Below are 22,431 nucleotides of genomic sequence, written 5' to 3'. Positions count from 1 at the left end.
GTGGAATACGGGATGAGACAATACTATCCATTCATCCAGCACCTTAGCTTAATTTCTACTTAAAAACATACAATAACACAATAGTAACGAACATTTTGTTGCATGTATCATTGCTTTTGCAATATTGTAAGTGACACGATCATGCCAATAAAGTTCTTTTAAATTGAAATCAATAGCTCTGACAATATATCTCTATGGTCTGATATGAACATCTTTCTTTACAACAGAAGCTTGAAGGTCATACATAAGCTTTCCATCCAGCTCACATGTTGTGCAGCTGTAAAAAAGCTACCGGTATACTAGGAAATGCCATTTTCATTTTCATCATATGTTGTTTTAATAAAAATGATAGTGACATCTCACAAGGCTTTGACTTGCATGTAAACATTTAATTCACTTTGTAGAAAATATTGAGATATTATATATCGCCATTCATCACAGAATTACTGAGATATCTATTTTGGTCAATATCGCCCAGCCCTGTCTCACATACTGTGTAATATTTCATTCTCTCTGTGTTCACCACAGCCTTCGTCTTCATACTGCGTTGCCTTGTGTCCGTCATAGGATGGCTTTGTCTCCCAATGCTGAGGAATTTGACGCATGAATATTAATGACATGCATTACTTCATAAAGTATGAATAGCCTACCATAATTGCTGGGACTGCCGTACGGTATGTGTAGTGCCATAGAAACGGATTCGTTATCAAAATGCATCGCCATCTTATTTTACCATCATTTATTCGGCAAATGCTTTTATTCAAAGGAGCTTACTTACAGTGTTTTTTCAGCAATATATTTTCAGTATGTGTGTTCCTTGGAGTTAAATATAAACTGTAAAACATTTCAAGCTGGTTAAACTTAGAAACGAAAGTTCATTTGCTGTCTTAAAAATGTGAGTTAAATAAGCTTGAAGATATGCTTTGTTCAGTAGTTGAGTACCATCTGTAACTTTAAGTTTAACTTAAATGTTAATGTGTTTAATATCAAAAATTTGCCATGATTATTTGACTTAAATCAATGAAGTACACATAACTTAGAGGCTATTATGATTCACAGTATAACTTGGCTATGAAAACACAAAAACCATCAGTATCATTTGTGGTCATATGTGCTGTAGCCATCGCAAGTTGTGCAGCCCACCAATAATTTTAAGGTGGCGAAAAACAACAATGCAGTAACCTTGTTAACCTTCAGAGCTAAATTTAACTCTTAAATCGCTGTTAGTGTGATTGCACCGTCATGCCCTATGTGCACTGCAAGCCAGAGTTGCAAACTGTCAGAACTAAAAAGTGCTCATTAGTTTTGCGTAGGTCCTACCACATAGCCTCGATGCCTTAAGGGCTCATTATAGTTGTGCGTACGTCCTACGGCGTAGACGCGACAGCGTAGACTATGCATCGGTTTTCATATATACTTTTGCGTCGGCGTCCTCAAACACGCATGCAGACCGCTGGTAGGCAGTATCTTGGCATGTAACCACAGTAGCAGTGCGAAAATAAACAGTTTGAGTTAAAGGACAAGTTCGGTATTTTACACTTAAAGCCCTGTTTTCAGATTGTTTATGATGAAATAGAACGGTTTGGACTGAAATTTCGACATATGCGGGCCTGCTGCCCAGAGAATTTTTGGGTGTTTGTGTTTCAGCTCCTACCTTTACAATGGGTTTAATGGTGCACTGGAACAATCCTTCCTAAAATGCATTAAACTTTCGTTTACAAAGACGTGAAACTCACCGAGTGGTCAGGGGTGTTCAGTGGTATGCTCACACAAAAATCGCTGCAAAATACGCATTCCAACAGGTTTTATCATAGTTTTTGCCAACTCCATTGACTTGTATTAGTTGTGCGGTGAGGTACGGTATTACTCCGCGCCGGGAACTTTGTTTGTATTCTTGCAATTGGCAATGGCGGATTAGCGCCACCAACTGGGCTGGAGTGTCTATTATTCAAGCTCTAAGTGGAAGAATGAACGGGTGTGGGGCGTTTGGAAAAATAGGTCCACAAGTTAACAAGGCATGCTAAAACAGCTGTTGGAAAGCATCTTTTAACGCGATTTTTGTGTGGGCATATCATTGAGCGCCCCTGGCCACTCGATAAGTTTCACGTCTTTGTAAACGAAAGTTTAATGCATTTTGGGAGGGATTGTTCCAGTGCACCATTGGACCCATTGTAGAGGTGGGAGCTGGAGCGCAGACACCCAGGGATTCTCGGGGCAGCCGCAAGTGTCGAGGTTTCTGTCAGAACCGTTCTGTTTCATCGTGAACGATCTGAAAACAGGGCTTTAAGTGTAAAATACCGAACTTGTCCTTTAAATCACTCCTCAACTTGGCCTATCTTTCTTCTCACCGTCGCAAATGGAAATACCTATGACACAGTTTACCTGATGGGAGGGGTTCTAGTAGACCAATCACAACGCTTGTGGTCGGCATAGAACTGACGCACTGTAAAAAAATTTGCGAAGTGCACCACAGGCTACGCAGAGGCTGAGGATAACCTACGCCATAGCTACAGCGTAGACCTTACGCACGACTTTAAATTGGACTTAAGGGATGTTATCCCTGTGTGTTGCCCGTCTCTTTCAATGAGGCGTTTCTAAATCTACTTGTCATAAACAAATGAGAACCATCCACGCCAGTAACTGACGAGAAAAGGATGACGTGAACTTCACTGCTTCGTTCTCATTGGTAGTCGATCCCCAAAATTCGCTCGACATTTGCATAAAGTTAAACTTTTCTTAACTTTCTCGTGTCGCTGGACACGCCCATACGGTCGCCAACAGTCACTTTCGCTCGTGCTGCCTGAAGTCGTCCGTTTTCCATTGAAATGAATGAGATCGCGTCACTCTGCTACTGCTGGTCGCTGTCTGTCTGAATGGGGGGGGGGGGGTAAGCGCCACTTTTCATATATACTTCTGCTTTGCGTCAAAGTGCAGTTAAACACACAGACCGCTAGTAGGCGGTATCCATGCGTGTAACCCACAGTAACAGTGCAACAGCCAAAGCAGCAGCAGCTTGGCCAGTAAACCCACAAACAAAGAAGAAGAAACAGCTCGTTGTGCATGATTTGAGAAGACCAGCAGTCATGGAGGTAAACAGACAGCGACTTTTGTTGCAGTTTGAGTTCTCATTCCCTAACTAGGCCCATCTTTGTTTTTACCTTATTGCAATGAAGAAATGTGATGCAGATTATTTTTACCTGATCGGAGGGGTTCTAGTGGACCAATCACAGCACTTGTGGTCTGCATTGAATGGACGCGTTGTTTAAAGAGCACCTATTATCCGATTCACGTTTTTAAATTTCCTTTGGCGTGTAAGTGTGTATTAGTACATGTTAACGAAAAAAGGTACAAACACCAAAGTGAACGATGATGCAAAGTAAGTTTACCTCCTGGGATTGGTGATGTAGACAAGATCGACATTATCATAATTCCTCCCGCTTGGACTCAGCCTGTAAGTTAACTCCTGTTAGCATTGTAACCGAATCTTTCAAATATAGTAAGGAGCGTCACATTTACGGCTGACGTCAGAGGTATTCAGGCCAATGAACTAGAACTAGGAACTTCTGTTATAAACAACAAAACATGAAACATTTTTGTGTTATGTTGTGCTATTAGAAATTTGCTTTGTGTGAAGCTCTGTAGCCCTTATATGAGATCATAGCATGTAAGATACTTCCATAGCTTTTGGGATGGTGAAAAATATGGCGAAATATTTGTGTTTTAGGTTATCATGTTCTGAATGTTGCAGTTAGGAGATACCTGAAGATACCAGAAACTCAAAACCTGTTCGATCTTGCCCAGGTGCACTGATAGTAGAAGGTAGCAGATATGCATACCATATTGCCGCTTGAGGTATTTTTACAGTCCGGATATGTATATGTTTTCTGTCCAGAAAACCTGTAACTAATGCTTATATATACTAGTAATGCAATATGTGACCCTGTCAATGAAAATCAAACTAAAGTCATTTTTACTACTTAAAATCATCCTATTTGATGTAAAGAACATTCTGGGAAAATATAACCATTATATCTTTAATATTTACTGTCGAAGACTGAAATAATCATTGTGAAATCAAACTTTTTATGTTCCTATTCACATAATCAGATTATGAGACTTTAGCCTGGATTTTACAGACGGGGTCACATAGTCGGACCCTTAAGGCCTATACCACCTATAGCTTTTCTCACATGCACATGCACATGCTCAGGAATATATTAACGTTGCATGTCGATCTAAAAATGGAGCATGTCTCACCGGTCCTCCTCAAGCCCCCCGACTGTACTCATTGAACTGTTAATATATTTGAAGATGCCCCATTTATGGTGGAATGGGAAAAATGAAGAGCATCACGCCAGTTGTTGTGCAAGATTATTACATTTGGCAGATTCATAGTCATGCTAGGTGTTCAGTTATTAAATGATGTCACGGCTCTTATGCTTGCTTATAGTTGAGTATAGTGAGTCTGGATTTTATCTCGGTGCACATCACATCTCTCTTCTCATCTTATTCATTGAAGATGGTTTTTGGGTTTCAAACATAGCCCGGAGCCGACCGTCGTGCCTCCCATGCTGAGTCTCTTGCTGGTTTGTCTGTCTCACTTCCACATACTGTTCTTTGAACACGAAGGAATAAATCAGTCCCTGTGACATTCAAAGGTGATAGTTTAGTTTTGTTAGCCGTGGGGCTTATTGCAGCACAGAATCGTGGATCCTGTTAGCACTTTTCACCTTCGGCAATGTCTATTAGCGAGTGCAAATGAGATCTTTTGACACTGGTAAAGCAGTGCTCAAGTGACCAGTGAAAAAGATGCAGGAAGGACTTTTTTATTGGACTTTCACACCCCATCATCCGTTAAGCCCCTAAAGCTGACCAGGGCTGCCGAGACGCCCGCCGGTCTCCAGACGTCCGCCGCAAGCTTGCCTTCCTAAAGATGACAAGTCTGTCTCCGATTTAAAGGAATGAAAAGTCCTCTTGTGTAAGGCGTCGCCCTCTAGATGCTTTCCTTAAACAATGATATCATTTGTAGCAAGGGATTTGCCAAGGCACGCCCCAAAATTGTTGCTGATCGCAGAAAAGACTGAAGCTCATTGATGCTGATTGGTGAACGCATTCCTCTTTGAATGTCAAGTTCTCGCCGGGACGTTTTCAAGTTGGATGTTGTTCAGAATTGGCAGTGTCCTGCTTTTTATATGAGGGCCTCATTTGAGGGTTTTTTATACGATTGCATCATTCTTTTGCTGCCACTGTGGGTCTGTGTGTTTTTGGGGCAACTTATCAACACCATTTGTACGACTTCCACAGCTTAGTGTTAGCGCAACAGTCAAATTATTTAATGAGGCGAATCCCAAGCTTGAGATATTTGAACCTCCTACTACATAGAGTTTTCAAAGGGTTATTGGAAATCGATACAAGTCATTTGCCTCCGATGCAAATGAGCATTGGGTTTAGCAAACTTTTGAAGTCAACTTTTTAGCCAACTTTTATTTTTTGCTATCAATGTGAAAGCTTAAGCTCTTATTGATTTAAGTTAAGCACTTAAAACTTTGTCTTTGTCATTTTTATATGCAACTGTATAGAATAAATGCTCTATTGCTATGCGCTGTATCAATTTAAGTATATTATTTCTATAGCACTAGGTGAGGAAAAAACAAAAGTTATGAAGCTTTTAATAGTTAATATATAAAATACATATTATAAAAAATAACCATAGAGACTGATAATATTCTTAAATATATGAAGTGGCAAAGCCTCCATAACAGCACAATCAGTTTCCTGTCTTTAGATGATTCATGTTATTCCTGTACAGGGAGTATAAAATTAGGCAGTAAGTGTAGGCGGGGACGACTGTGTTTTTAAAGGGAAGTGTGCTATATCCTTGTTTTAAGGGCTTCTGTGTGCTACGCCGTAGTTGGCGCTCTTTTTGCCATCTACTGCTCTGGCCAGCACCCTTAGTGCTCATCACCCACCAACGCATGCATGCCAATACAGGAAGACCGTTTTAGTCTCTGTAGCTTTAACAGGAAGTGACGTCATATTGTGGGGTTTGCTGCAAATTTTTTTTATGCCAAAGCTGTTTTGCATCGAGTGCAAGCAAGGGTCGGTTGACATATTATTTAGGTCAAGGCCCTGTTTCATAAAAAAATCTAGTTTGCGGGTGTTTCGCATGCATTGCACTTACAATTGGAGCTGGAGGATTGATTTAGTTTGAAATGTTAAGTGTTAAATAGTTTCAGCTTCCTGCTGTTGTATTCGTACACACTGTGGACGTTTTAAGAAATGGCTATTTTGGAATTGTTTTAGACTGCTGTTGTATGTAATGTTAGATTTTTTAAGTTGTTGAATTGTATTGCTTGATAATGTAATTTAAGTTACAATAACTTTAATTATAAAATAAACAAGTGAATTCAAATCTGAGTTTGCATTAAAAGAGGCCAAAAATATTTCATTTTAGTTATAACTTATGTGGGTGATTCTCGCAAAATCCAGATTTAGAAGGTGTCCAGGATCAGAATTTTTAAAAAGCCTTTAAAGCAAATTTTAAAAAATATTTCCTATAGAATTATTTACATTTTATAGATTATCATTAACAAAAATGATCATTACCACAACATGATATTACATTAAATATATGCATTTACAAACTCATGTTTCGGTAATGAGAACTAAAAAGTTGTCTAGCTACTATTACAAATAAAATTTTAACTTTTATCTGGAGAGAAAAAATAAGAACTGCTTACCTGGTAGCCATCTTGAGTGTCACAGTCAATTATGTCCCTTCCAAAAAAAATGATGTCTGAAAATGTTAGTTCCTTTAGGGCTTAAACGATGATTAAAATTTTTTGCAGAGGATGAGAAAATTGGTTTTGGACACATTTATATTTCTTATTATTGTGTCTGTTTACCAATGATCACCAAATATCACACGTTTCTTTACTGTAAATGTTTATAGTATAACATGCACTAAAGCTTTTTATTTATTTTATTTTTTAAATATTTCCATGTCAAAGAACCTAAATCCAGTCATGGGCACATTGCGATAATGAAGATTTTCCCCTTAAATGTGGGGAAAGAAATAAAATTGGTTTGTATGATGTCATTTAAAATCATGTGCAAAATAGTACATGAAGAGATGTTTGTAACTGTATGCTGCTTACTTTTTTATCAAAATGTTTCATGACAGCTCATAAGTCTAATTTCGTGACAATCACCCATGTGCAGTTTTGCATTTTTTAACCCTCTTGCTTTTTTAATGCAATTATAAAATCTGATTGTATGGCAAAATCCTTTGTTTCTTTAAAGAAGACATATCATGAAAATCTTGAAAATGACTTTCCGTATTTAATTGCTATAATTGGGTACCCAGTGCTTTTATCAACCTAGAAAATATGAAAAAGATCAACCCAGTAAGTAAGTTTCGGTAAACCATTCTCTGCAAGCATGTGAAAAAATGGGTCATTAAAATTTGGCTCCCCTTGTGATGTCAAAAGGGGATAATATCGCCCCTTAATCTGCACTCTCCAACCACGGCACTGCCATTTAGTGCAGAGATCAACTCATTTGCATTTTTAAAGGACACACCCAAAAACGGAAAATTTTTGCACACACATACAAAGTGGCAATTTTAATGCCAGTTCCGCCGGACACGTCCCAAACAGGATTTCGGGTGCATTCTCCGGAAGCCGCGTTGCTCGACCACATACGTCATGGTGGTTCTCACATTTCATTTAAAATACATTAGAAAATTAAGATTTATTTCTTTTAAGACATACAATCATTGTAGTTTCATTCTTACCTGGAAATGTAACGGTTGCTTTTCTGAAATTGATTCCGAAATATTAAACCTTGATGACGTATGCGGTCGACCAACGCGACTTCCGGAGAACGAACCCTACCTCAGTCCTTTTGGTGGTCACAATACAGTGGACTCAAAAGAGGACCCAGTTCTTTTTTTATGTCCTCTTGAGAACTAAAGTAAACTCAGACCCTTTCTTATTCACATTACAAGTTCATAAGCGGACCGGTACCTCATTGCGTTCACATGTCATAACAAAAATTTTACCACAAAAGAACCCAAAAGCGAACCGTACTAAGACTAGGGCTGCTCGATTATGGGCAAAATCATAATGACGGTTATTTTTATTAAAATCATAATCACGGTTAAGGCTGTCAAAAGATTAATCCCAATTAATCACATTCTAAATAAAAGTTTGTGTTTGCATAATATATTTGTTTGTGCAACTATTATGTATATAGAAAAATGCAAAATGTATAAATGAAAAAAAAACTGTTTGTATCTATTTTTTATTTATATACAATAAATATATTTACATGTAAATGTTTCTTATGTGTGTGTGTGTGTGTGTGTGTGTGTGTGTGTGTGTGTGTGTGTGTGTGTGTGTGTTTGTATACAAAATTATTACACACAGTGCACCCACACATTCTTTTGTATGCAATTAATCGCGATTAATCTTTTGACAGCCCTAATCACGATTATTTAAGACAATTACTCTGTGACTTTTAAAACATGCATTTATTTAACCTTTTTTATTAGGGAAGTGTTGCAATAGGCTACATGTGTCAAGGCAGTGGTGCCTGGAAGTGCCTTACAAACACATCAGTCCAGCAGCACAAAATTTATATTTTAATCTCACGATTGTATTACCTCGATTATCTTGTATTTATAATCGTTTGGAGTTGAAAATCAAAAACGATAATTGCACAGCCCTAACTAAGACCACCCCCAGAGGTGTTCCGCTTTTGGGTCCTTTTAGGGGTGTGTGAGATCACTTGGTTTGTTCACATATACACACTGAACTGCTCCGAGAGAGCTTGGAGGACTCAATGAACTACAGTAGGTGTGAAAACACCCTAAGTCAAAAATGCTCATTTGTTTCCCAGTCTGTCAAAACCCAGCTAAAGTCATTTTTTTACACACAATCATATTATATAACGTAAAGGACATTGTGTGAAAATATAACTTTGATATCTTTAATATTGACTGAGTAAGATCATGTCAAATATTGAAATCAATGAGTTAAATTAAACATTAATGCTGCAAAATCTCCAAATTAGATTAAGACTTTACCCTGGATTTCACATTTTGGGTGACATTTGTTCAAATTTAAAAAATGACACAACATTTTAAGATCACATTCAAAAGATCTCTCTCTCTGTTTTTCCAGAACTTGTCATAGTGGAAAAGTGGCATAACAACTTTAGCTTTCTGTTGGTCATCACCATGAAAGTGAAATTAGCTTCTTGTTTCTGCTTTCTGGTGTTCGTATGCCATGATGTGATTTTTGTTTTTTTGGGTTGTGGTCTTCTAGTCGTAGAACAGTGCTGCCATATTTAGCCTTATGGTTATGTGCAGTGACCTAATAATATATGATGCATAAAAAAATGAAAGATGTCCATTACTGCCCATGAACTATCAACGAATATAGCTTTGGTACGGTGGCAAGTCATGCTGCCTTCCTTTCACACTGAATATTTTACAAGCTTTTTGCAAACCGTGCTTTCTGCTCAGCTCTTCCTGTCTAAAGCATCGGAAAATCTAGATCCGCAACTTCCCCTTTGAAAGTGTGCGTGTACTGTAACTGTGTTCACTGCTAAGCAGTATTTGCTGTCGAGCTTGAACGTTGTTATTTACCATCAGAATATGTGAGGTTGTTTTTTGTGCAACCTTTTTTTTTAAATTGCAATGTAAGTTCAGTTGTTTAAATGTAATTCACATGCATTTAATTGCATTGTTTATTGCTATTCCAATAATGATTGTTTCATTTTGGTGCCTATAGGTGTTTGGCCGCTTCTGGCTGCAGCTGTACGCCACGGGGCTCAGCTCTGATGTTACGGGTTGAAACGGGTCGACTGTGAGAAGTTTTCCCACAGCTATGTCTACCTTAGAGGTAACACAAGAGACATTAAATGGCTATATATGTTTGCTTTTCAGTTGTTTCTTCTGTAGAGAACTTAATGAACTTTATGGCCATTTTAGTACTTCCTCACAGTCTTGTTTTTTTAAGGGTTGTAAGGTCAAGGGTTTTTTCTTCATGTGTTTTTTCTTTCTAACGCCCCCATCCAGACGACCTGGCCTCCGGGCACAGAATGTGTGGCCAGGTACAACTTCCCCGGATCGACAGACCGGGACTTGCCAATGTCCAAAGGAGATGTAATTACCATTATTGGAGTCACAAAGGTAAATTTTGGATGAAATCTTCTCTAAAAAACTAATAAAGGCCAGAATTAAAGGAATAGTCTACTAATTTTCAATATTAAAATATGTTATTACCTTAACTAAGAATTGTTGATACATCCCTCTATCATCTGTGTCCTTACACGTAAGCGCTGGAGCGCGCTGCGACGCTTCGATAGCATTTAGCTTAGCCCCATTCATTCAATGCTACCATTTAGAGATAAAGTTAGAAGTGACCAAACACATCAACGTTTTTCCTATTTAAGACGAGTAGTTATACGAGCAAGTTTGGTGGTACAAAATAAAACGTAGCGCTTTTCTAAGCGGATTTAAAAGAGGAACTATATTTTATGGTGTAATAGCACTTTTGGGAGTAGTTCGACTCGCCTGAAAAGTCCGCTCCCCTTCTCACTCTCATAATGGGAGAGGGTGTTACTACGCCGAGTCAAAGTACTCCCAAAAGTGCTATTACGCCATAAAATATAGTTCCTCTTTTAAATCCGCTTAGAAAAGCGCTACGTTTTGTTTCGTGCCACCAAACTTGCTCGTGTGACTGCTCGTCTTGAACGGGAAGGGCGTTGATGTGTTTGGTCACTGGCTTTGTCTCTAAATGGTACCATTGAATGGATGGGGCTAAGCTAAATGCTATCGAAGCGTCGCAGCGTGCTCCAGCGCTTACGTGCACGCACACAGATGATAGAGGGATGTATCAACAATTCTTAGTTAAGGTAATAAGATATTTTAATATTGAAAATGAGTAGACTATGCCTTTAATTTCAGTTCAGCATCAGAAAATAAAACCTAAAGCTTTAGAAGTTTTGGGAATGAATGTGCTCATATTTTTTCCAGGATCCCAATTGGTACAAAGCAAAAAACTCAGCTGGACGAGAGGGAACCATACCAGCAAACTATGTTCAGAAAAGGGAAGGTGTGAAATCGGGCGGTAAACTGAGTCTTATGCCGTAAGTACCCATTTCATTTGCGTGTGTTTGTGTGTGCACAACAATTGCAAACCAGTTGTTAACTGTGCTTTTGGTCTACGATAAGAGTGTTTTGTACATACAAACATTAGAGCGCTATATTTAGCAGGTATCACTGATGCTATCACAGATGATCTACTATAGGCCAAGGACTCATTTGAATCGGCCTTTTAGAGGCAATGGGAGGAGAAATCTGCGCCTGCGGTATACAAATGGCAGCACTAAGATGAATAAGGGAAGTGGAAAAAGTCCATCTCTGGGTATCTGATATGCAAAAGTCAGAAGCATGCATCTGCATTAGTCTTTTGTTTGTAAGAGAGCATGTGATATTCTTCAATTACTGACTGCTTTTAGAAGGAACAACTGATGGGGTGACGCAGATGTCTGAATTACTTTATCACAGTTTTATTTAGCAGGTTTGCATCTATATCATTTGCCACAACCGCAGCGGTGTTTTTGCGGCCTCGGTTGAACCCTGAGAAATTTGAAAGAAGTTTGAATAGGTTGTCGATTTTAGATTTAGCTGCAGATGTGTTTAGGTTCAGCAGATTCTCATGGTAGTGGTAATCGTTGCTGGAAGTGCATGGCTTTGGTTTATTTTTGATGTCTTGTATGTATATGCGAGAGTAATTGTGAGATACAGATTGGATGTTTGTCATGCCAGGGAAGCCACAGAAGGGCCAGGCGAGGCCGGTTCTCTTTTTGGAAGCCTGTAATTTTGCTGCTTTTTTTTAGTCTTGTGCTTTACACGGTCTGAATCAACGTTTTTTTTTTTTTTTAAAGAATACCCCTCACCCATTGTTAGTACGTACTAAGTAAATACTAAGCACAATACAATGCTATGTGTGTAAAAGTAAGTATAAAGTAAAATAAATTATACTGACTGGTCGAAGTGCTGCAAACTAAGCGCCATACAATATAGTTCTCATTTTTTATCCGCTTAAAAATCGCCACGTTTTATTTTGTGCCACCATACGTAACTACTCATGTAACAGTTTTTAAATAGGGAAAAGTGTTTGGTGGCTTCTAAATTCATCCCTGTTTGGATCCTAAGAAATGAATGGGGCTAACCTAAATGCTAACACATTCATGACACGCTGTACAAAGATTAAGTGCACGTATTGATAAAAGATGGGTATTTGTACATTTGTTTAAGTTGAGGTAAGAACATAGTAAAATATTGAAAAACTGTGGTGTTTTCCTTTAATATTATATATAGTATCTATCTATTTATATACTATAAATAGATAGTAAGATAGATGGGTACAGTATGATTGATGAATAGATACTGTAGATGGAAGACCAGCACACATGTACATTTGATGGGAACTGACTTCATACAAGTTTTCTGTTTTAAGTGACCCTTGTGTCACCTATAACTTTTTTGGAGTGAGTGTATATGGTTAATAGTGCACATGCAAATTTGTAATTTCCCCTTTGTGAGGTAGGGGAGAGCAGGGGCGAAAGTACCTTTTTTTTATTTTTTAGAAAAACTTAATTTTAAAAGATAACAATAAGATTTGAGAGGAGGCAGAGATATTTTTTCTGTGTTCAATAACTCAAAAGTGTGGTCTATCAATACCAGGTGGAATTTTGAACCAATGTAAAACAACTACAGTATAAAAAGTAGTGAATTGTTACTTTTGACCTCGTCAGCAGGGCGAAAGTTACACACACGTGGGTCAAAAGTAACACAACAAAACAAGATAGATTTCTTGTGTTACACATGTTTTTATTAACTATACATGACTATGACCTCATTATTATGTAACTGCAAACTTATTTTGTCATTTATCTTTGTAAAAAATAATGAAATTACATTTTCATTTTAAATTTCAGTTTTATAAAATGTTTCAAAAGCAACCAACAGTACAAACTGAAATTGTTGAGAATAAAAAAATGTTCAACAGTTTGAGCACTATGAAAATTACATTAAATCAAGTTATAATAATATACATTTTTTACATATACAACACTAGCAGCGGGACAAAAGTAACAAGTTTACTTTCGTCCCGACAGGATCTCCTCACATTTAAACCTGATTTACTTTTATTTTGAAAAACTTAGGATGTGTTAGAGCACTAAATAACCTGTAACGGATTTTCCGGACTATAAGTCGCTCAGGAGTATAAGTCGCACCAGTCAAAAATGTGTTTTGAAGAGGAAAAAACATGTATAAGTCGCATAGGACTATAAGTCGCATAGGACTATACGTTGCGTTTATTTAGAAAATTATTTCACAAAATCCAAGCCGAAGAAGAGACATTTAATCTGTAAAGGCAAATGATTCAACTAAACAATAGCAGACTGAATAGGTGTCTGTACATATTAACGTAAAATTACCATTTATTTACAGAACACAATAGCATATCAAACATACCTGGGAGGCTGAATAGGCTAAATTAACACGACAAGCCAAATCAAGTTCAAAAAGGTCCCAAAGTCATACATGGTTTCTCTTGGTTTGTATAAAATAATTTTGACATATAGTCGCACCTGACTATAAGTTCCAGGACCCACCAAACTATAAAAAAGTGTGACTTACAGTCCGGAAAATACGTTAGATTGATCAGTACTGTAACGCATTAAACGAGAAACACAACACGCTATAAGAAAAAAAATGACGTGAAAACGGTACGGTGAGTAAATAACGCAATATTTGCAGGACTGTCAAGGGTTGCGTGCTAAAGATGCTGTCATAGTTTGGGATGCAAATGTTATCAGGGCTCAGGGAAAATCGCTTTGTTACTTTTGTCCCACGTTACTTTTGCCCCTACTGAAAGGAACAGTTGAAAAAAATCTAAACATTATCTCAATTTACTCACTAATACTATAATACCATCCCATATGTACATGATCTCCTTTCTTCGTGTGTACACAAATGCATCATTTTATTAAAATGTTATGTGGGAGCCAACATGGCAACACTCCAAGAAGCATATCCATTCATCATTAAAGTAATCTAAATGACTCCAGTGGGTTTTTGTCTTCTGAAGTAAAACAATACATTTGTGAGAGAGAACGAGTATTTTGAGCTTGTTTAGCAATCAATATCACATATTCATGGCACCATACAGATCAGGGAGGTTCAAATTTGGCAGCAAAGGCATCAGTTACATCAAAATCTCATTGGTTTTGTGACTATTGATTTTTGTCATCATTGATTTTGCCATAGAAACGTGACACATCAATTGCTAAATAAGCTCTAAAAATTTTCATTTGGTTGAATTATTATTTCTTTAAAAAAAGAAAATTCTTCCATTACTTAAAAGGACACCCCACTTTTTTGCTCATTTTCCAACTCCCCTAGAGTTAAACATTTGATCTTTACCTTTTTGGAATCCATTCAGCTGATCTCCAGGTCTGGCGTTAGCACTTTTAGCATAGCTTAGCACAATCCATTGAATCTGATTAGACCATTAGCATCGCGCTAAAAAATAACCAGAGAGTTTGGATATTTTTCCAATTTACAACTTGACTCTTCTGTAGTTACAACATATACTAAGACCGACGGAAAATTAAGATTTGCGATTTTCTTGGCAGATATGGCTAGGAACTATACTCTCATTCCAACGTAAAAATCAAGGACTTTGCTGCCGTAACATGGCTGCAGGAGGCGCAATGATATTACGCAGCAGCCGAAAATAGTCCCCTTATTGACTTTCAATGGCAAGGTTTAGATTGAAAAAATATCCAAACTCTTTGGTTATTTTTAGCGTGATGCTAATGGTCTAATCAGATTCAATAAATTATGCTAAGCTATGCTAAAAGTGCTGGCGCCGGACCCGAAGATCAGCTGAATGGATTCCAAAATGGTGGGGATCAAATGTTTGACTTTGGGGGGGATGGAAAATTAGTATATTTTCAAAAAAATTGAATACTACTACTAATACTACTGTATCTTTTTCTATTTAATAAAAGTGAGTTGGTCAAGAATAATTTATATTCAATATAATATCCCTTTAAAGGAATAGTCCATTTTCTTAAAAGAAAAATCCAGATAATTTACTCACCACCATGTCATCCAAAATGTTGATGTCTTTCTTTGTTCAGTCGAGAAGAAATTATGTTTTTTGAGGAAAACATTGCAGGATTTTTCTAATTTTAATGGACTTTAATAGAACCCAACATTTAATACTTAATTCAACACATAACAGTTTTTTTCAACGGAGTTTCAAAGGACTATAAACAATCCCAAACGAGGCATAAGGGTCTTATCTAGCGAAACGATTGTCATTTTTGACAATAAAAATAAAAAATATGTACTTTTAAACCACAACTTTTCGTCTTGGTCCGTCCAGCGCGATCCTAACGTAAATGCGTAGTGACGTAGGGAGGTCACGTGTTACATATATAAAACGCACATTTGCAGACCATTGTAAACAACAAACTGACACAAAGACATTAATTAGTATCAGTTGACATACAACAACGTCGGAACGGTCCTCTTTCTCAACACTTGTAAACACTGGGGCGGAGTTTCGCGTTCGTCCTCTGTGACCTCTTGACGTGATGACGTATTGCGTCGGGTCACGCTGGCACATCGCGCCCAGATCTAGACAAGAAGTTGTGCTTTAAAAGTGTTTATTTGTCATTTTTATTGTCAAAAATGACAATCGTTTTGCTAGATAAGACCCTTATGCCTCGTTTGGGATTGTTTATAGTCCTTTGAAACTCCGTTGAAAAAAACTGTTATGTGTTGAATTAAGTATTAAATGTTGGGTTCTATTAAAGTCCATTAAAATTAGAAAAATCCTGCAATGTTTTCCTCAAAAAACATAATTTCTTCTCGACTGAACAAAGAAAGACATCAACATTTTGGATGACATGGTGGTGAGTAAATTATCTGGATTTTTCTTTTAAGAAAATGGACTAATCCTTTAAGATGAAATTTTATTAACAAGTCCCTTTTCATCACACTGACACCCCAATTTATACATTCATGCTAGATCTAAATTAACTATTTTAACACATTTTTTTTTATCTGTGGTCACTTAGATGGTTTCATGGAAAGATCACACGTGAGCAGGCCGAGAGGCTCCTCTATCCCCCAGAGACGGGCCTCTTTCTGGTTCGTGAGAGCACCAACTACCCCGGCGACTACACCCTGTGTGTCAGCTGCGATGGCAAGGTGGAGCATTATCGCATCATCTACCACAACGGCAAGCTGTCCATTGATGAGGAGGAGTATTTTGAAAACCTCATGCAGCTCATGGAGGTGAGGATCGCTGTTTATCATTTGGTATAAGACATACAGTACTGTGCAAAACTCTTAGGCCACCATGCTACCATTAGATTAGTTGTTTTTGCAATTGTATAGTGATCATCATATATAACAATTCCTCAGTCTCTTTATTAGAATACAACCAGAAAATACAGGAAATGTGTATGTAGGATTAAAAACAGAATGAACGTGTAAGCTGAAGTGTGAAGTATTTAGGGTTAACTCCCCCTTCCACTTGAGCAATAGCAGGAAACTACAGGATCTCTTAAACGTAAATTAAATTAAATCCTAATTTCTAATTCGAATAGAATGACTTCAGGTCTCCTCAAAAAAGTTCAAGATGTGTTTAGTTCCAAGACTGATGCCTGAAGAAGTTTTGTTTTTAATTTTGTGTACATATTTTCTGTTTGTATCTTAAAAAAAAGAGTGAAAAAATAAATATGGATGGACATTAAAACTTTGCTAAAACAACAAAGCTGGTGATGGTGGCCTTTTGCACAGTACTGTATATGTGATTCAGTCAAGAACATTCTGTTTAACTATAACCTAGATATCTTTATTATTATTGACTAAGATTGAAATCAAACTTTGATGCTCCTCATTTCATAATTAGTTATTATGAGAGTTTAGGCTGGATTTCACAGACAGGGTTACAAATGGTGTTTTATATTTATACCACCAATGAATTAATTAATAAAGTAATCTTTTGTCACCTATTTACTCACAACCTAGTAATAGAAAATTTATAAGAAAAAGAATGTAATAAGAATTTTTTTTATATAGAAGTGATGGAAAATGTGTAATTGTTTTATCACAGGAATTGACTAGTATAGATACGAAACTTTTGTACTATATTCGGCTCAAGTGCACGCAAAGTCTGCACAGCTTGTTATGAAACCACCAAGCTTCTTCCTGTTAGTGCTTGTTCTGCCTCCATCAACATTTTCAAATTGATCACCACACACCGATTTAAAAATAGCCCTAACAGGAAGTCAGTTCGCATCAGACGCGCTGACCAGAGCAATGGAGCAAGCGTTTACCATAGACTCCAGGAAACAATTTCTCGCACACGCACACCTCATGCTGTGGGGTCACAGGTTCAGTCCAGGGTTGTATGAGGATGTGACATGGAATGACAAAAAATTGACCGGTCAAGTTGGTGTGAAATGAATGAAGTGTGTGTGTGTGTTAGTCTAAACTTTTTTCATTAAACAATTTGGTAGTATTTACGCTGTACTCTTGAAGTAAGTCCCAATTATTCAAGATTGTATATTAGATTACTAGGGAACACACATACTGATAAAATGTAGGGCTGAGCGGGGCACAAACTAACTAATTGTAATTGTAACACGGCTACTTACGGACAAATTTCTTCATCTAATGTTTTTTTTTTTTCAAAAAAATGTTATGCATTGATGCACAATACAAGGATGGATAGATAAAGGATCATGGATGAATAAATGTGTGGAACTGTGGATAGCTATCTATTTTAGGCAGATATAAACTCACCTAAAGGATTATTAGGAACACCATACTAATACTGTGTTTGACCCCCTTTCGCCTTTAAAACTGCATTAATTCTACGTGGCATTGATTCAACAATGTGCTGAAAGCATTCTTTAGAAATGTTGGCCCATATTGATAGGATAGCATCTTGCGATTTTTGGAGAGCTTGTGTAAATTGTAGCTTCTTTTTCCTATATGTAGTGGAGATGTGTGGTACCCGGTGGGGTCTTCTGCTGTTGTAGCCCATCCGCCTCAAGGATGTGCGTGTTGTGGCTTCACAAATGCTTAGCTGCATACCTCTGTTGTAACGAGTGGTTATTTCAGTCAAAGTTGCTCTTCTATCAGCTTGAATCAGTCGGCTCATTCTCCTCTGACCTCTAGCATCAACAAGGCATTTTCGCCCACAGGACTGCCGCATACTGGATAATTTTCCCTTTTCACACCATTCTTTGTAAACCCTAGAAATGGATGTACTTGAAAATCCCAGTAATTGAGCAGATTGAAATAGGGGTGGGCGATATGACCAAAATCTTCTATCACGATAGGATTAATTTTATATCATGATAACGATATGTATCACGGTAGAGTTTTTTATGTTTTAATAAGGTTTAAACCTTTAATACCATAGAAATGTTCATAATTCTCACAAAAAAACATATAAGCATAGAAAAAAGATAAAAACTATCAAAACTCAAGCTCTCTGAAGATAAACAGTCAATGATATAAGAATGATAATAAATAATTATGCATGTATGTATAGGCCTATATTTTTTTTTTATTTAAGGTAGAAAAGTGATTTAATCCGGAGCAGTGAGAGATTTTCTCTCAATGCTGTTTGATTAACACGAGTGACAGACGGGAGCAAAATTAGGTAACTTCCCCTTTAAGACCAAAGTCCGGATCCAATACACTGTTACACATGCGCTTTCTCTTTTAGCTGTTTACTTTATCTTAAGACCTAACTGGTCGTGTTTATGAGGATGCATGCAAAGACGGGAATTTTGACGCATATGTGTATTTAAGGTCAATAAAGTGGGAAAAATGCTCACGAGCTTAATGAGCAGTGGTCGCGCGACTTGCGCTCTCCTCACAAACAGAAAGAGCAGCGGTTGCCCGACTTGTCCGCTCCTGACGCACGCTTTCAGATCTGTTGTCTGTTTTAATGGCTTAAAATAACTTGTTTTAAAACTGCAGTGCTTAAATACGTGTACAAACGTTACGTTTTCGCGACCACGCGCACAGGAGCGTGACGTGGGCACGTTACCTCGATAGAAACGATAGTCCAAAATCTCTACTGGTTGACAAATTTCTACCGGTTAATTATGTCTACCGGTTTATTAGATTTAAATACTCAGACCGGCATGTCTGGCACCAACAACCATGCCATGCTCAAAATTGCTTAAATCACCTTTCTTTCCCATTCTGACATTCAGTTTGGAGTTCAGGAGATTGTCTTGACCAGGAACACACCCCTAAATGCATTGAAGCAACTGCCAAGTGATTGATTGATTAGATAATTGCATTAATGAGAAATTAAACAGGTGTTCCTAATAATCCATCAGGTGAGTGTATAAACAATATCCACCTTTAGTATAGACCAGGGGTGGGCATCGAGGGCCACAGTCCTGCAGAGTTTAGCTCCAACCTTAATCAAACACACCTGAATGTCATTTCCAAACAGTTCTGAAGACTTCAATTAGATTTTTCAGCTGTGTTTGATTAGGGTTGGAGCAAAACTCTGCAGGACTGTGGCCCTCAGGACCAGGAATTGCCCACCCCTGGTATAGACGGTTTCATCGGACGCACGTGATACACGTCTGGATCCGAACCTTACTTCCGGTTTCGTTTTTTTAATGGTCTGACTAGTTGCTAAACTGATCTCTTGAACAAATGCCGCCTCGAAAATAACAAATATTTTGGTTTCCTGGGAAATCTATGTGTTGTTTTTTTGCTTGTTATATAAATAAACTACGTTTAAAGAACTTTGTTGTTATTTATTCTTAGCGGAGTTTACCGGAAGTTACGTGCGGACCGCGACAGCCGCTTGTTTATGTTGTTACTGCTGAAACGGTCTATATAGACAGAATTTGATTGAATGATTTTTTTTAAACCAAATTCTAGCAGGTGTTACAACAAACCCTCTGTTTGTTACAATGAACCCCACCCATGGAGTAAGTTGTAACATTTGCACTCCTGTCACTTTCTGTGTAATTGTATGATAACGGTAGGTCCCACAAATGAGAGATGTGTGTTGATTGTGTAAAAAAATGATTAATGTAACTGAAATATATATTTTTCGAATGATAGAGCCAAAGCGCTAGGTTGTGCCCCGCTCTCCCCTATACCTGGTAATGCACTGTAGGTCATTTTGGATTAAAGCGTCTGCCAAATAACTGGTTTTGTGGTCCAGGGTCACATTTATGCATAAGTCGCACAGGTATATTTATAGACGGTTTCAGCAGTAACAACATAAACAAGCGGCTTTCGTGGTCCTCACGTAACTTCCGGTAAACTCTGCGAAGAATAAATAACAACAAAGTCCTTTTAAAGTAGTTTATTTATATAACAAGCAAAATAAACAACACGATTACATAGGAGCCCAAAACATTTGTTATTTTCGACGAGGTATTTGTTTAAGAGTTCAGTTTCAGCAACTAGACCATTAAACAAACAAAAAGTAAAATTCAGACCAGACGCTTATCGCGTCACCACACATGCACCCGATGTCTATAGCAATAGCCAATAATACATTGTATGGGTCAAAATTATCCTTTTTTTGCCCAAAATCATTAGGATATAAGGTAAAGATCATCTTCCATGAACATATTTTGTACATTTTCAATTGTCAATATATAAAAAATTATTTATAATTGGTAATATGTGTTGCTTAGGATCTTACTTTTCAGATTTTCTCAATATTTAGATTTTTTTTTTTAGATTTTCAAATGGTTGTATCTCTGCCAAATATTGCCCTATCCTTACAAACCATACCTCAATAGAAAGCTCATTCTTTAGATGATCTAAACATCTCAATTTACAAAAATCGACCCTATTTTGTGGTCCAGGGTCACAAATGTTAATTAACTAGGAAATGTAATTATGACATAGACCAACTTTGTCTATATCCAAAAACCAACCAGTTAGCAACCCGCAGAATTGGCACACTCTTAGAATAGATGCATTAAAAACAACACAATCAGTGTTAGTTTAGGGAAAACATGCGTTTTCACATACATAAATGCGTTTTCCAAGAATACACGCATCTGTGGTATTATGAGATTATGAGAACAACCCATTTTGTGCTATTATTAGAACAACACATTTTTGTGCTGATGTAACTATTGGAACAACACATTTTGTGTCATTATTATTGGAACAACACTTTTTTTTGTGTGGTGTTATTATTCGAAAAACTCGTTTTGTGTTATTATTGGAATATATTTTGTGTTGCTTTTAACACAACTTGTGTTTTATTTTAACACAAAATAGCATAACACAAAAATATGTATAAAATAAACATCCTTTCTTCGAGTGTAGTAATAAACATTATAAATCATTGACAGTGTCCATTGTCTTGATAAGAGTCAGACTGTGGGATGAGTCAGCGATCCAATGTTAAAGTTTTATAAAGGTTTCGTTCAGATAATTCCAGATTGGGTTTAGATGTCACGCTGGCTTTAGTGGTCAGCTGAATCTTGGTTTCCTAAATATCACTTCGCTCTTTCTATAATGGACTCTATTACAGAATTCCACACATTCTTCTGTGTAATTTTGGCTCTGTCTCTCTCTCTCCCCCTCGCTTACCCTCATAGTCACAGTTAAACAGTTGTGGTCTTTTTAAAGAATTGGATAAGAATGAAACAGTTATGCTCACTAAGTGATTAAATTACAGCATTGGATATTCTCACCATAATCCACTCAATAAAATTCATTAGAAGACAAGGACAGATTATAAGAGTTTGAATCCTCATGTTGTAATTTGTATGTTCAGCACGGCTGGTTTTGTCTGTGCACTGTCTGTGAATTTAGCTTTTGCACACATGGGTGCACATTACAGCTCATTATGAATATTGGTTGTGTGCATCACAAGTGACTGTGTCAATATTTTTTTCGAACTGAGTTGGTCTAATGCAAAAAAGTAACATAAATGATTCTTTAATGTTTTAATGGAAATCTTATATTAGAGATCCACAGAATTGCCTTGAAAATGCACCTTTTGTCGATGGGTTGATGTTGTTGTTAATGATACAGGAAGTTAGGGCGGGGCATGCTGAGTGGCTCCTCCCCTTTTAAAATGACCAATAGCATTTAGTTTACCTCATAGTCTGGAATTGCAAAAATTGTGAGAGACTACGTTTGAATGCTTATAATTTCTAAATGCGAATTTTTGTCATTGTTTTGGAGCACACTAGATTATAGTTATCCCGCGAGCGGTTTTTTAAAAAAAGTTGATTTTCACAGAAGTTCTAAAAAAGTTTAGAAAATGTTCTTCTCTAAATATACAATACATCAAATGAAAGAACAGA

The 22,431-nt window shown here is 37.2% G+C and overlaps 1 protein-coding gene across 2 annotated transcripts in view; it reads left to right on the top strand.

The window, feature by feature from the left end:
- The window catches only part of csk (C-terminal Src kinase), a 34,909-nt gene that overhangs the window by 3,936 nt on the left and 8,542 nt on the right, over positions 1 to 22,431 (top strand). The window contains exons 1-5 of one of the 2 annotated variants that reach the window (XM_073868744.1): positions 9,607 to 9,705; positions 9,798 to 9,908; positions 10,085 to 10,198; positions 11,045 to 11,157; positions 16,174 to 16,393. In XM_073868744.1, the coding sequence (XP_073724845.1) occupies positions 9,894 to 9,908; positions 10,085 to 10,198; positions 11,045 to 11,157; positions 16,174 to 16,393 (462 nt within the window). In that variant the 5' untranslated portion in view covers positions 9,607 to 9,705; positions 9,798 to 9,893. Of the gene's footprint in view, positions 1 to 9,606; positions 9,706 to 9,797; positions 9,909 to 10,084; positions 10,199 to 11,044; positions 11,158 to 16,173; positions 16,394 to 22,431 lie in introns of those variants that run through there. The other variant, XM_073868743.1, reaches the window with a different exon arrangement.

Source organism: Misgurnus anguillicaudatus, chromosome 6, assembly GCF_027580225.2.
Source record: "Misgurnus anguillicaudatus chromosome 6, ASM2758022v2, whole genome shotgun sequence".
Lineage (NCBI taxonomy): Eukaryota > Metazoa > Chordata > Actinopteri > Cypriniformes > Cobitidae > Misgurnus > Misgurnus anguillicaudatus.
Note: the sequence above shows the minus strand (reverse complement) of the source record. Positions and strands in the feature narration are given on the sequence as shown.